Here is a 13901-nt window from a genome sequence, read left to right on the forward strand (position 1 = left end):
GAGACTAGCTAGTGAACATACTATTCCAACGACAACCATACAAATCATTACATTCATAATAACCCCCACATCAAAATTGATTCATAACAAAAAAATAACATAAAATCAAGGTCCTAAAAATTGCTAGACATGACGATAGACAATGGTTGCTTATTTAGTAACACAAGATAAATAGAGTGAAGGAGAGTAGATTAAGCCTTTTGTGCTACGAAGATTCCAATTCCCTCACCACAAAACAATAGCTTTGTTCTTGGAGAGGTATGCATATATCCCCACCAAATTATCAAGATACTGTTTATTGTCAAATCAAATTATATATATAAAAAACAATAAAGTCCTAAAACCTAAAGTAAATAATTCAAACTACCACCACAGGTTTTTTTTTGTTAAAAAGACACAATTAACTTGCGCAAAACAAATAGATCGGACAAGAAGGATGATGTTATTTTAGTATGATGAGTTTTAATGGTTCTGTCTCCCTATTTTTTATAAGCAAAGCTTTACAACCAACCCACAATAAATCCTAGTAAAAGCAACTTGAAGCTGCTTCATACTAATTAAGGTTAGTCCTCAATTATTACTGCATCCACCTTTTAAATAAAAAAAAATAAAAAAACTACCACACTTCGATACATCCTCGTAGTACGGTGACGACATGTCAATCTACTGGTCTTGTGATTATATATTTGATACAATCTAACAAAAATACCTGGATTAAAATAGAAAAAAAAGAAGAAAAAGGAAAGAAACAAAAGAAATAGCCGTCAATGGCCAAAAACGCAATATTACAAAATATAGATGCGTTTTCACAAATACTCAAAGAAACGTGAAAGGGCTCGATGCTGCGATCTGAGAGCAAACCTAAAATAAACATAAACACTAAACACTAAACACTGAACACTAACCATTGCTTTTTTCTTTTTTTTTTTCTTGTAATTTTGTAATTTTGTCGCTCCACTGCTTCCCCTCTCTCCCTCCTCTAAAACCCCAGCCAAATTCACACAGACAGAGAGTGAGAAAGAGAGAACTAGTTACCTTTTCTTTTGTTTAATTTAATCTATCGAGAAAACAAATGGCGTATGTGTACATACCGGTGCAGAACTCAGAGGAAGAAGTTAGGGTAGCTCTAGATCAGCTTCCTAGGGACGCCTCTGATATTCTTGATATCCTCAAAGCCGAGCAAGCTCCTCTCGATCTCTGGCTCATCATCGCCGTTCGTCTCTCTCTGATTTCTCCTATTCTTTTCTTTTTCGGAATCTCTCAAGTAATAATTATTGTATTTTGTGGTTAAATTGATGATTTGATGCAGAGAGAGTATTTCAAGCAAGGAAAACTCGATCAATTTCGGCAGATATTAGAAGAAGGATCCAGTCATGGTAATTCCTATTGTTATGAAATTTTATTTTTTATTTATTTTTGTTTTTCGAATAGAAAAAAGAAGAAGAACGATAGTGGAGACGAGTAACTTACTGAGATTATTTTGTGATTGATGTTGGTGTGGGTGTGCAGAAATTGATGAATATTATGCGGATGTTAGATATGAGAGGATTGCTATCCTCAATGCTTTGGGGGCTTATTATAGCTATCTTGGAAAAGTTGAGACAAAACAAAGAGAGAAGGAGGAGTATTTTATACAGGCTACCAAACATTACAATAAAGCTTCCAGGATTGACATGCACGAGCCTTCTACTTGGGTTGGCAAAGGTCAGCTTTTACTGGCTAAGGGTGAAGTAGAACAAGCATCTGCTGCGTTTAGGATCGTACTGGAAGGAGACCGTGATAACGTGTCTGCTCTTCTCGGTCAGGTGCAACTCATTGATTTTGATGCTTGTAGTGGTTCATATTCAATATTATTGATTTTCTGGCAAGCTTGTGCCTTCCCTTTTGAAAAGCAAGAATACAAAAACACACATTTTGAATAAAAATGAAATTGAATAAAGATACAAGAGTAATTTGGATATTATGCCATCTTCCAATTAAGAAAACAAGCTGAACAAATATCAAAGTAATCAAGCTTAATTTTGAAACTGTGACACAAATTTGCATAGCAGTTTCGCATAAGAGGCTCTATGTTGCATCTTGCATGTTGAATTACTTCTGAACATGGATGGTGGGAGCACTGGTGGTAGATAGCAATTATGGGAATAAATTGAGAATGAGACCAAACCCTTCAAATTTTCCTAGTGAGTGACTGTCATGGGAGACTGAGATGGAGCTTACCTTCATGTGGTAGGGTACAAATGTTGCTGTATCTCTATATAACTTTCCCTGTACTTTTGCAGGCGTGTGTTGAGTACAGTCGTGGACATTATGGTGAATCGTTGACCTTGTTTAAGGTTTGTTACTTTATCTTAACTATGTTCCCTTATAAAGCACTACTACTCTTACATTTTGTTTCTTGTTTTTATTTAAGTTACGAGCTTCTAAGAGTCATGACAAATCCTCCATCTAACATTGATTTCTTTAATCAAGGTTAACATTTTATTTTTGGTTTTTGTTCAGCGGGCCTTGCAAGTTTATCCTGATTGTCCTGGAGCTGTAAGACTTGGCATAGGACACTGCCATTATAAGCTGGGCCATGTGGGAAAAGCTTGCCTGGCTTTTCAGAGGGTTTTGCAGGCAAGTGATATGAGTATTTGTACATGTATTGGATTTATACAGCTCATGCTGCAAGTTCTGTGCTGATTCTTTATCTATATTTTGTGATCTTCCATGTACAGTTGGATCCAGAAAATGTTGAGGCTCTTGTTTCACTAGCAATTTTGGATTTGCAAACAAATGAAGGTGGGCTGGTAATTTTTTCTTCTATCCATTTGTCCAGATGAATTTCTCATTTTGAGCAGTCTTACTCTGTTGCTTTATTCTGTCTGCACAGCTGCTGCAATAAGGAAAGGGATGGAAAAAATGCAGAGAGCTTTTGAGATATACCCCTATTGTGCAATGGCACTGAATTATCTAGCAAATCACTTTTTCTTCACTGGTCAACATTTTTTAGTTGAGCAACTGACTGAAACTGCACTTGCTGTCACAAATCATGGACCAACAAAGTCACATTCTTATTACAATTTAGCTCGCTCTTACCATAGCAAGGTTTGATTTGCCATCTTTATTCATACAATTGCAGTAAATGTCATATGTTCTTCCTGTGATTGAAATTTGTTAAAAGTGGAGGAATTTGTTTCCTATTGAGAGATTTGTCTTGCTGTTTGTGTGTGTTTGCAAGGCCATACATGAGTGAATTTGATTTTACTTCCACAAACTGTATGCAAATGGGGTCTCAAAATAAAGCATGGTGTTTAAAATGACTTTTCATTGGCCCACTTACCTATTGACTCACCTTCACTATCCTTTTCTTGTTGCCTTGAAATGCCTTCCACATGCCACTCTATCCTTCCAGCGTTGGCTGTCTTGTTATTTGAACCTGTTCTCATAGCCCAAATATGAGATAGCCCTTACTGTTGGCCAGTTTTTCAACAAGAATATTCTTAATGTCCTCAAACAAAAGGCTGTATACAGTGATACCTAGCATAAGCATTAATCTGGTTTGCGTATTTGAGAAACAAGTTTTGAACTTCACCTTTTTTGCACCTTCTTAATGCTCTGTACATGATGCTATGAGAAGCAGCTGTTTTGGCTTTAATATATTCCCGTATTCATTGTTTTTCTTTCTCTCAGGATTTTATTTATAACAAGTTTTATCTGCCATGCTTAGTCTGTCAATTTTGTTTGGCCCTTTCAACTAAGCAGCGGTGCCATTTCTCTGTAGGGTGATTATGAAACAGCTTCAAGATACTACTGGGCATCAGTCAAGGAAATCAATAAGCCCAGTGAATTTGTGTTTCCATATTATGGTTGGTAAACAACAGCCCTTGCCCTTCTTTTGGTTATAGTTATAATAATTTTTTTCTGCTCAATATAAACACTGTATCAGATGTTGTGCAATAGATCCATTATTGCAGTATTTTGAATCTTTGATGCATAATGCTTGCCAGTGCTATTTGTCTCTTAATTCAACACTTCTCTGCATAACATGTTGTTTCTAACAGGTTTGGGGCAGGTACAATTGAAACTGGGAGAGATTAAAAATGCATTGTCAAATTTTGAAAAAGTTTTGGAGGTCTACCCTGATAACTGTGAGACATTAAAGGTGAGTGGGCTAGTGGCTTTTTTTTGTAATTCACTTTCTTTTCTCCAATTTTTTCAGGGACTTTATGCTTCTAATTATTGTTTTAGCTTAATCCTGCCTTTTCAACTTTATAGGTTCTTTCAGTTTTATGGGAACTTCATGCTGTCAGTTATATTTTGATCGGGTTTTTGTTTTTCCTCTAGGTTCTTGGGCACATATATGTTCAGCTTGGGCAAACTGAAAAGGCTCAGGAATTTTTGAGAAAGGCTGCGAAAATTGATCCTCGTGATGCCCAGGTAACCGATTCTATTGCTTGTTCTTTCAGAGGGTTGTAAGTTGTAACTTTGAGGTTATATGATTTTTGGATTGACAGGTATTCTTTACTAGGGCATTGAAAAGTTGATATATATTCCGGAGAAGGACTGACCTGTATGGTGCACAAATCATGGGAAATGATATCCAGTATAATCTTTGATCATGTTTTTACATTGAGATGGTTTTTGGAAGAGTAGGACTCTAGGAGAGCTGATTTTTGGGATGCCATTTGTTGATGGTTCTGCATCAAGAAAGTTTTTATGCTTCTATCAATGAGTTTATTGCCTTTCTTATCATGACTACAACTATGATAAAGCACTTTACCATGTTAAATCTTTAGAAGATCCTGGACCTCAATGTCCTGTGTATGAAATGCTGGAATCACAGGGCCTTTAGCCACTATATCTCTTTATAAATATTGTCAATATTCAATCACTGAACTTTTCAAATGCTCAAATTACAAGATCCTTTAAGTTGCTAGAACTAATTAGGCATCATGCAATGAGTTACATTCTATTCTCACATCGACAACTTGAAAAAAAATCTCAATCATTATGCAGGCGTTTCTTGATCTGGGAGAATTGTTAATTTCAACTGACACTGGAGCTGCTCTTGATGCCTTCAAAACTGTAAGGGCTGTCTATTTGTTATTTCTTTTTATTGTGAATTTATCTGTTTTTGTTAAACAAAGCTCCATTTTTGCACATGGATTTGTTCTAGGATAACTCAGGTATAAAATATTGTTACAGGCACGCAGTCTTCTGAAAAAGGGAGGTGAAGAAGTGCCAATAGAAGTTCTTAACAATATTGCAGTCATTCATTTTGAAAGAGAAGAACTTGAGGTTTATAGATTTCTCTTTTAATTTCATCAAAGCTAGTACAATTTTATTATATAATTTTTTTTTTCTTATTTAAATTTACATCTTCAGTTCACTCTGATTTTGAACCTTTTCTTCTGCTTCTAGTTTCTTGCTATTAAAATCTTGATTGGAAATCTCAAAAATAGTGTGATGTCTTGATACAGCTTGCTTTGCAAAATTTCAAAGAGGCTCTAGGTGATGGCATATGGCTCACTTTTCTTGAAGGCAAAGCAAATACATATGAAGTTGATGCAACTTCATCTCTTCTTCAATACAAGGACATGCAGATATTTCGTCGACTGGAGGAGGAAGGTCATTCTGTGGAACTGTCTTGGAATAAAGTCACAACATTATTTAACTTGGCCAGATTACTTGAGCAGTTGCATAACACAGAAACTGCAAGCACATTATACCGCCTCATCTTGTATAAGGTATTTGTTTGTGTGTGTGCATTTGCGAGTAGGCATATTCTCTTATGTATTCTGTCTTATTGATTAATACCACCATCAATTGAAATAAGGAAATTTTTTTGGATGAGTTAAGAGTTGAGAACACCTTACTGTCAAGAAAGAAATCAGTGAGCTGTTGCTTTGACTTTGAACTTCAGAAAATGATCAGCGTAGGAAAGTTCAGAAATAACAGCTGGTTGTTTTGTGTAATAGTTGAACTCAATTTTCCTCTAGTTGATGCTGTATTAGATAATGCTAATTAGTGATAAAAAACACACATATCTTGGTTTTAACTGGTGATTCTAACTTACATTTACACCTCTTTTGCTGCAGTTCAAGCTTTCAAATTTTAAGATTTGATATCAATAGTTCTGTATTTAGTCACATGTGATGTTTCAGATTTGTCTTAACTTTTTTATCTCGTTGTACAGTATCCAGACTATGTGGATGCTTATCTGAGGCTTGCTGCCATTGCCAAAGCTCGAAACAATCTTCCATTAAGCATCGAACTGGTTATTATCATCACTATAAATTTACATAGATGTATGTAATTTTGTAAATGCTTTTGTGATGAACATAAACCTTTTCTTTTAAAGGTAAATGAGGCCCTGACTGTGAATGACAAGTGTCCAAATGCATTATCAATGCTTGGTGACCTGGAGCTTAAAAATGATGACTGGGTAAAGGCTAAAGAAACATTCCGTGCTGCTAGTGAGGCAACTGACGGGAAGGATTCTTATGCCACTCTTTCTTTGGTGTGCATCTTGTTTATTGAGCATGCTGCTTTAAATTCTCTTTAGATATTCTGTATTCTCCCCACACTCACCTTTTTAGTGACTACGTTGTGGCCATGCTTTCATAGATGTTTCTTCATTATTTCTAAAACATTACGTGCATCTCACATACTTATTTGGCATTGTTAGGGGAACTGGAACTACTTCGCTGCAATACGTAATGAGAAAAGAAATCCCAAGTTGGAAGCTACCCATTTGGAAAAAGCCAAGGAACTGTACACCAGAGTATGGATGCCTTACTCTTCCAAACTTCCCTTCTCTATATGGGATTTTCTCCACCCTTAAACATCATATTTTTAGTGAACCTTATAGTCATTTATTTTATCCAATCTCATGGTCTATATAGAGCAACTTTCAAACGGAGTGTACTTTATGTATTTTTTGTCCAAGGTGATGTCTAAATAATGTAGAAATCTTATTCTAGCAACCATCTTGCATAAAGTAGAATGCTATATGATTGAATGAGTAGAAAAGAAAAACATTGATAAGAATGAAAGCTATATGCAAGAAGGCTGATTTTAAACTTTGATCTTCTATCTGAACAGCTTATAATTTTCATAGGCTTCGTGCATATTGCTTCAATTTGGTGTTAATTGACAACCTCTCATCTCATTTAACACTCCACTTAGAATGTGACGATAAATCTTAATGGCCCTGGAAATAAAAAAGCTTGTTCTGTGACTAGATGAAAATAGTTCATCATCATTGGCTTATCCTCACAGGGCCCTCAATATGGATTTAGCTACAACAATTTCAGTTTTCCTGAGTTCAGGACCTTATTATGAGGCTATTCCTTTCATTTATGTGGGCTCTTTAGGTTGTAGCCTTCAGCCTGTTTCTTTTATACTATGTATTTCTTGTCAATACAATAATGTTCTCATAATAATCTTTGATGTTTTTAGGTTCTGGTTCAGCATACAGCTAATCTTTATGCTGCCAATGGTGCTGGAGTAGTCTTGGCAGAAAAAGGACACTTTGATGTATCAAAAGATCTTTTTACACAGGTAAGAAGAATAGTTATTCATTTTTTGCGTACAAACTTGTCCTGTCTCTTTTCCTTTAAGTGAATTCTTTGTTTGTTTTGTGATGATATAGGTCCAAGAAGCTGCAAGTGGAAGCATTTTTGTCCAGATGCCTGATGTCTGGATAAATTTGGCACATGTATATTTTGCTCAAGGAAATTTTGCATTAGCTGTGAAGATGGTGAGTTCATCTCATTTTATTCATATTTATGCCTGCTCATGCATGTCTGCAGTGTTATTATAAATATTCTTTTGAAGTTCCCTTGCATAACATCTTTGCTGATGACACTCTGTTTGTTGCAGTACCAGAATTGTTTGCAGAAATTCTTTTATAATACAGATTCTCAGATTCTTCTTTATTTGGCGCGCACTCATTATGAAGCTGAACAGTGGCAGGACTGCAAGAGAACTTTATTGAGAGCCATCCATTTGACACCTTCTAATTACACACTGAGGTTTGATGCAGGTGTTGCAATGCAAAAATTCTCAGCATCTACACTACAAAAGACAAAGAGGACAGTAGATGAGGTTATTTTTTTCCTTTTTTTTTTCCTTGGTGTGATGGAACATAATCAGCCATTGGGTAAAAGCCCTCAGACCATGTTTTTAAACTCTTCAGATCACAAAGATGAAATCTGGTGTGACTCCAAATCAGGCTGGCAACCAGATTTTCATATGTTTTGTTGGCCTCCATCACAAAGCTATCTAGTTACCATAATTTGGTTTTATAATAACAGGTGCGTTCAACTGTTGATGAGCTGGAAAATGCTGTCCGTTTATTTAGTCAGTTATCTGCTGCTTCCAACCTGTACTTTAATGGGTTTGATGAGAAGAAAATCAACACCCATGTAGAGTATTGCAAACATTTACTAGAGGCTGCTATAGTTCATCGTGAAGCAGCTGAGCGTGAGGAACAGCAAAATCGACAGAGACTAGATCTTGCTCGTCAGATGGCATTGGCGGAGGAAGCCCGCCGTAAGGCTGAAGAACAAAGGAAATTTCAGGTCTACTGTTGTGCTTTTGCTTCTTATACACCTATAACTTTTGAATGAAGGTAAAACCTAATAATATCATTATTACAGTTAGAGAGGAGAAAACAGGAGGATGAATTAAAACGGGTGCGGCAACAGGAAGAGCATTTTGAGCGTGTGAAGGTAAAAAAAATTGTTCCAGGTGTTCTAGTTTTATAGTAAGCAAACCATAGAAAATCAAATATTTCCTCAAGAATGCTGGTTTTCTGACTGCATAATGTTGGCACTTGCAGGAGCAATGGAAGAGCAGCACATCTTCTTCTAAGCGGAGGGACAGGGCAGATATTGATGATGGTGAGGGTGGGCATGGTGAGAAAAGGAGGAGAAAGGGTGGAAAGAGGAGAAAGAAGGAGAAGAGCTCAAGGTCACGCTATGAGATGGAAGAAGCTGACATGATGGATGATCATGATGAACCGGAAGATGATGATGCCAACGTGAATTTTAGGGAGCCTGGATATCAAATGAATGATCAGGATGACAATGTAGAAGAGAATGCGCAAGATGTTCTTGCCGCAGCTGGGCTGGAAGACTCTGATGCAGATGATGATGCAGTAAGAACTTGTTTGTTTTTGTTTTCGACTTGCAACTCTAATAAAGTAATGTTTTTTCATGTTGAAACTTAGCTACATTAATTGCTATCTTAAACCTGCTGCTGGAAGCACCCAGTGATTGTGGAATTATTCAAACTTGTGTTGTAATTAAGTGGTTGCTCAAGTTTGTAAATTCTTTATAGATGCCTGATAGGTTACTAAATGTTATGAAAGGTTTGTTAGCTTGTTGGTGCTAAGGTTTGTTCATATTATTGATGTGCTACTTTGTCTATGAAATCAACGAATTAGAACCAGTGAATCATCATTTAGCATCATTAAGAGGCTGCTTGGTAATTGTTAATTAAACTTTGTTTTATTCTAGCTATTTAATCGGTTTGTTTTTTAGCAGCAGTTCATTAAAATATGAAAATTTCCCTTATGTATTTTTCTGTGTTGCTCCTTTGTGAAGGCTGCACCTTCATCAGCAGGCAGGAGGAAGCGGGCATGGTCAGAATCTGATGAGGATGAGATTTCAGAGAGGAAGCCACAGTCCAGCCTTTTGCGAGAGAATTCTGCTGATCTGCAGGATAGTGATGGTGAATTTAGAGACAAGAGGCAGGAGAATGCTGCTGTTGATGATGAGGATTGATATCGAGCATTTTGAACCCTCTTAAGGACAGGGGGAAACTAACATGCCAGCATAAGGTGAATGGCCTTGCACTGTGGGGAGGTACTCAAATCTCTTCTAGTGTTTTGGTCCCCTGAATTACTTCCATAGTTCAATTATGTATGGTTCACTATAGAAGTATCCTAATGAAAATGCAACTTTTGCATCCTTGTATATGCACCAGCCATGCTGAACAGTTGCATCCTTGAATTTTTTTAGAATCTTATATATTTTAGGCAGAAGCTGTACAGTTGAGAGATTCTCTGACCAATCTCTATTAAGAAATTACTGAACATCCAAGTTACCAGCTCGAACTTTTCTTTTGCGCCTTCGGGTCTGTTGCCGAGGTGGGATTGATAGGGAGGGTGGATGAGAAGGTATGAATGAGATAATTTACTTGTTTGGCATGATGGATTGAGACCCGAGGAAAGAAAGGACTCTTCCTATCCTTCCTCACTTGTAAGTTACAATCCATCCAAATCGGGTCGATTAACTTTCGTTCCTCCCTTTATTTGTTAGCCAAACAAGTGAGCAAAGAGTTGGAAGGTTAACATCCATCAATTCACTCTACCTTTATTTTTCGGTCCTTCCTAACAGCCCATTTCTGTGATTAGACCCTTTTAGTTGGAGAGATTGAAAGAAAATGCAGATTTAACTGGGTTCAGACTCGCAAGTCATAGAGTGCGGGGTTTGCTGCCCCCCACGAGTTGCCAGCGAGTGAAAGGATGGTTAGCTCTATGGATGTTAATGACATCTTGTCTGTTGAATTGATGTGCTCGACGATGGGTATCCTTCTGTAGGAAATGTAATGTCATATTGTCAGACATGGGACCTTTTCTTTTGGGATGATTACTGAGACAGTCAGTCTGATAGGAGGTGTTTGGTGAGAGGATTGGTAAAAAGTTTACTTCCATGCTGCCTGCAAGATTCAGTGGGAAAAGCCTTTTTAAAGCCTGGTCTCTATGCACTTCTCCTTTTTCAGAGGAAGGCACCAGACCCCCGCATGGACATCCATCAGAGGGTTCAGAACAGACACAGACTAGCGCTCTGTTGGCCATGACCTTCACCTGAACCCCCCAATGGCTCGCGAGTTGGCTTCTTTTTTTCCATGACTATAATCCACCTCGTCTCATCGCAGTAAAAGACCACCAACCAAAAGGAGAAAAAAAGAAGGTTCCCTTCGGTAGGTTTATGGAAGAGAGCCGTCATAAATGCATTTGCCTAACTTGGGAGTTGATTAAAGATGAAAGAGTGACAAACAAAATGCCCGACAAATCCTTACCTCCAAGAGTGAAACCATCAAGACAGGCATTTATTTAGAACAATTATCAAGTACACATACCAGCTTCATTGTTAAGATAGAATTAGGGTGTCATGTTTGTTGAGCTATAGACCATGGCACCATCAATTGGGTATATCGAGTCTTTTTTTCCCCAACGCAGGAACAATTCTGATATAATTATAGTGGTGGATTGATGACTGCATGTAGAGTACTCGTACAAATCTCAGTTAGGTGAATTGACAAGTCCCTCGTCTATTACTAGTGCAAGGTTGGGCAAGTGTCTGAAACTGAAAGGAACCATTAATGGAACCCGGAAGAAGATACCTTCATATCAATGGCTTGGCTACCATAAAGTAGAGTCCTTCAAATCTATTTGTGAAAATCCTAAAGTGAAGTAAGAAAAGAAGAGAACCCACAAGGCAAAAGACATTGGATACTCTTCATTAATAAACACACATTTAATCCAATCTCAATCACATTTTGCAGAAAAAACCAAAAAAGAGTTCAGCAATTATGAGGCCTCTTGACAGAAGGCGGTGACCCCCCCACTCCCACCAAGTACATCTTGGGCCAGAAACCCACCAGAGTAAAATCAACCATCTGCAAAACAAAATGATTTAATTTCATGGACAAGAAGTATTTGTCCCGTTCGAAAAGAAAATCCACAAAAATTAAAGGTAAATAGATATCGACACCGAAAAAAAGACGAAGAAGATTGAATTGATTACCATTATTAGTTCTTGAACTGAAGATTGGAAGAAAGTCATGAGAGGAGGGAATGGATATTGAGAGCCCGGTTGCTGAAACTGATGCACTTTTTGATGATTTGTCATCCAAATCAAGCCATGAATCTTTATCCTTTGGTGGCCCTTCATCAAAGAAACGGTGGACAGTCTTTTGGGATTTTTCCTTCTCCATTTTTATGGGCCCTAGACTGTCTAAATCACTACTTCCCAGAAGATAGTTATGTTGATACTGCTTTTGTTGTTTTGGGGTATCGTGATCACTCAGGCTTTGAAGCTGCAGGTAAGAATATTCGTTGTGTAAACTAGACAAGCTCCTTTGCTTTGAAGAGTTAGTAGTAGAAGGAGAAGAGTTCATTGTGAGTGGGGTGAGTTGCCAAGCATCATCCAAAGATGAACCGGACAAGCTTCTCATAGAACCTGAAGGTTCTAAGAAGAAAGCATGCTCATCAACCTCCTCTTTCAGCCCATAAACATTCCTGTTTCTTCTTAGTTTTCGGGGAAAAAAAAAAAAAACTAATGAGAAAGGATTTTAATAAACAAACCACAGAAAAGTAGTATAAATGTCACATTACTTGTGCAAAACAGACCTGTAATCTGTATTGGCCAGAGAAGAACCACCAGAGTCCAAAAGCAAGTGAGTAGGATTTTCATGAGGGGACAGACCAATCCCAAGGGGTCTTGAAGAAGACAAGAATTGATGATTTGGATGGGCATGATAACCTGCAGGAGCAGGATAGTGAAGGTGATTCTGGTGGTGGGTCTCAGGTGACAATAACGAAAGAGAGTGGGGGGATGTTGTTAGTAGTGAATTATTAGAGTGGTTTCTGGTGATTGATGAGACAGTTGGTGCTGTTGTTGATTGTGTTGCAACTTCCACAGGCTTTCTTGAACGGTTCTTCCCTCTATGCATATGTTTCTCACAGTACTTAGAATCTGGGTATGCTTCTTTTGAGCATCTCCATTTCTTTCCATCAGTTCTCCTGCACCTCCCCGGTTCTGGATCTATTTTCCTTCCCAAACCCATCTGAAAACAGCTCCAGGAAACTGCACCCACAAAACACACCATATATTAGCAAAAAAAAAAAACCCAGATAAAAGAAAAGAAAGACTTTACAAGAAATTTCTCTGTGTATATAAATATATAGTGGGTTCACAATGTGGAGGTTGGCGAGGAAAGAGCTTTGAAGAGAGTGAAGAGTCCAAGCAGCCACTTCTTTTGATGGTGAAAAGAAGATCGGGAGGGATGGGGATGCCTGAAACCATGTACTTGTAGATTAGGGCTTGATGCTCAAGCTCTTGCCACTGGGATGCAGTGAAGGGAAACCTGTTTCCTCCACTCATTATCATATTACCCTGGAAGAGAAAAGAAGAGGAAGGAGAAGAGACAAGACTGAAAAGAGAAGAAAGATAAGGAAAATGGAAAAGAGCTTGTTTTTAAGCTTTAACAGTGAAGTGAAAGAGCAGGGACAGTTGCAGAAAGAAAGAAGGGAAGAAGCAGGTCGTGTGTGTGTGTTGGGGAGGGTGAATGTGTGTGGTTTATTACTTGTAGTTATTATTACTAAATGGCTTGGAGAGTAGAGTAGGTATATTTATTTCAGGGACCATTAGCCTGCAGAATCTTCTGTACATGGATAAAACTAATGGTTCTCATAACAGTGCTGCCACCCCCACTCTCTCTCTCTCTCTCTCTCTGCTTGTATGATGTCTGAACCTCTCTGATGCTGCTGCAGCTAAGCTGCCTGGCAGCTCTTGTCTCTGACAAAACTACGGAAACCCATAAACTAAAGGTAGAGAGCGCTTTAAAAAGACTGTAAAAAACAATAGAGAAAAAAGCAACAAATTTTTCTTTACTATCAAGGCCAGAGAGAAGTTGGTGTCTGAAGCCAATGCCTGCACTGAGAAGGTTGTACGGTTTGAGCTTTTACTGCTACTAACTCCTTTACCTTTTCTGTACCTTTGCCTCAGACCCCAATGCCCCTTCCACTTACCATTTGACCTTTTTCGATTTGGGAAATTGAGAAAACGAGAGAGAGAGAGAGATTCAGGTTGGGGGGGGGGGGGGTCTTTTTGGGTTGGGAA

General features: G+C 37.9%; 2 protein-coding genes across 5 annotated transcripts; one reads left to right on the top strand and one right to left on the bottom strand.

The window, feature by feature from the left end:
* The first annotated feature begins 883 nt into the window (after nt 1–883).
* Nucleotides 884–10105, top strand: ELF8 (binding protein). Its single transcript, XM_011047685.1, has 23 exons — nt 884–1213; nt 1310–1376; nt 1510–1805; nt 2283–2336; nt 2503–2619; nt 2721–2784; nt 2876–3090; nt 3767–3851; nt 4047–4147; nt 4330–4422; nt 5002–5070; nt 5191–5283; nt 5466–5732; nt 6182–6262; nt 6347–6505; nt 6674–6769; nt 7447–7548; nt 7640–7747; nt 7870–8094; nt 8304–8570; nt 8649–8720; nt 8831–9148; nt 9597–10105. Exons 1-23 carry the CDS (start codon nt 1073–1075, stop codon nt 9774–9776), a joined length of 3270 nt encoding a protein of 1089 aa, XP_011045987.1. The 5' UTR covers nt 884–1072; the 3' UTR covers nt 9777–10105.
* Nucleotides 10106–11380: 1275 nt separating this feature from the next.
* On the bottom strand, nt 11381–13858 carry GRF6 (growth-regulating factor 6). 4 transcript variants are annotated; one of them, XM_011047683.1, is made up of 4 exons: nt 12977–13858; nt 12410–12866; nt 11805–12298; nt 11381–11676 (listed from the first exon to the last, which is right to left on the bottom strand). In XM_011047683.1, the coding sequence occupies exons 1-4, from the start codon at nt 13167–13169 to the stop codon at nt 11669–11671; spliced, it is 1152 nt and encodes a 383-aa protein (XP_011045985.1). In that variant the 5' UTR covers nt 13170–13858; the 3' UTR covers nt 11381–11668. The 4 variants fall into 4 exon arrangements, with proteins under 4 accessions (XP_011045985.1, XP_011045983.1, XP_011045982.1 ...); XM_011047681.1 differs by having other exon boundaries at nt 11805–12307; XM_011047680.1 differs by having other exon boundaries at nt 11805–12304; nt 12395–12866.
* Nucleotides 13859–13901: the final 43 nt, after the last annotated feature.

This window comes from Populus euphratica, unplaced genomic scaffold (genome assembly GCF_000495115.2).
Source record: "Populus euphratica unplaced genomic scaffold, PopEup_1.0 scaffold150.1, whole genome shotgun sequence".
Classification (NCBI taxonomy): Eukaryota; Viridiplantae; Streptophyta; class Magnoliopsida; order Malpighiales; family Salicaceae; genus Populus; species Populus euphratica.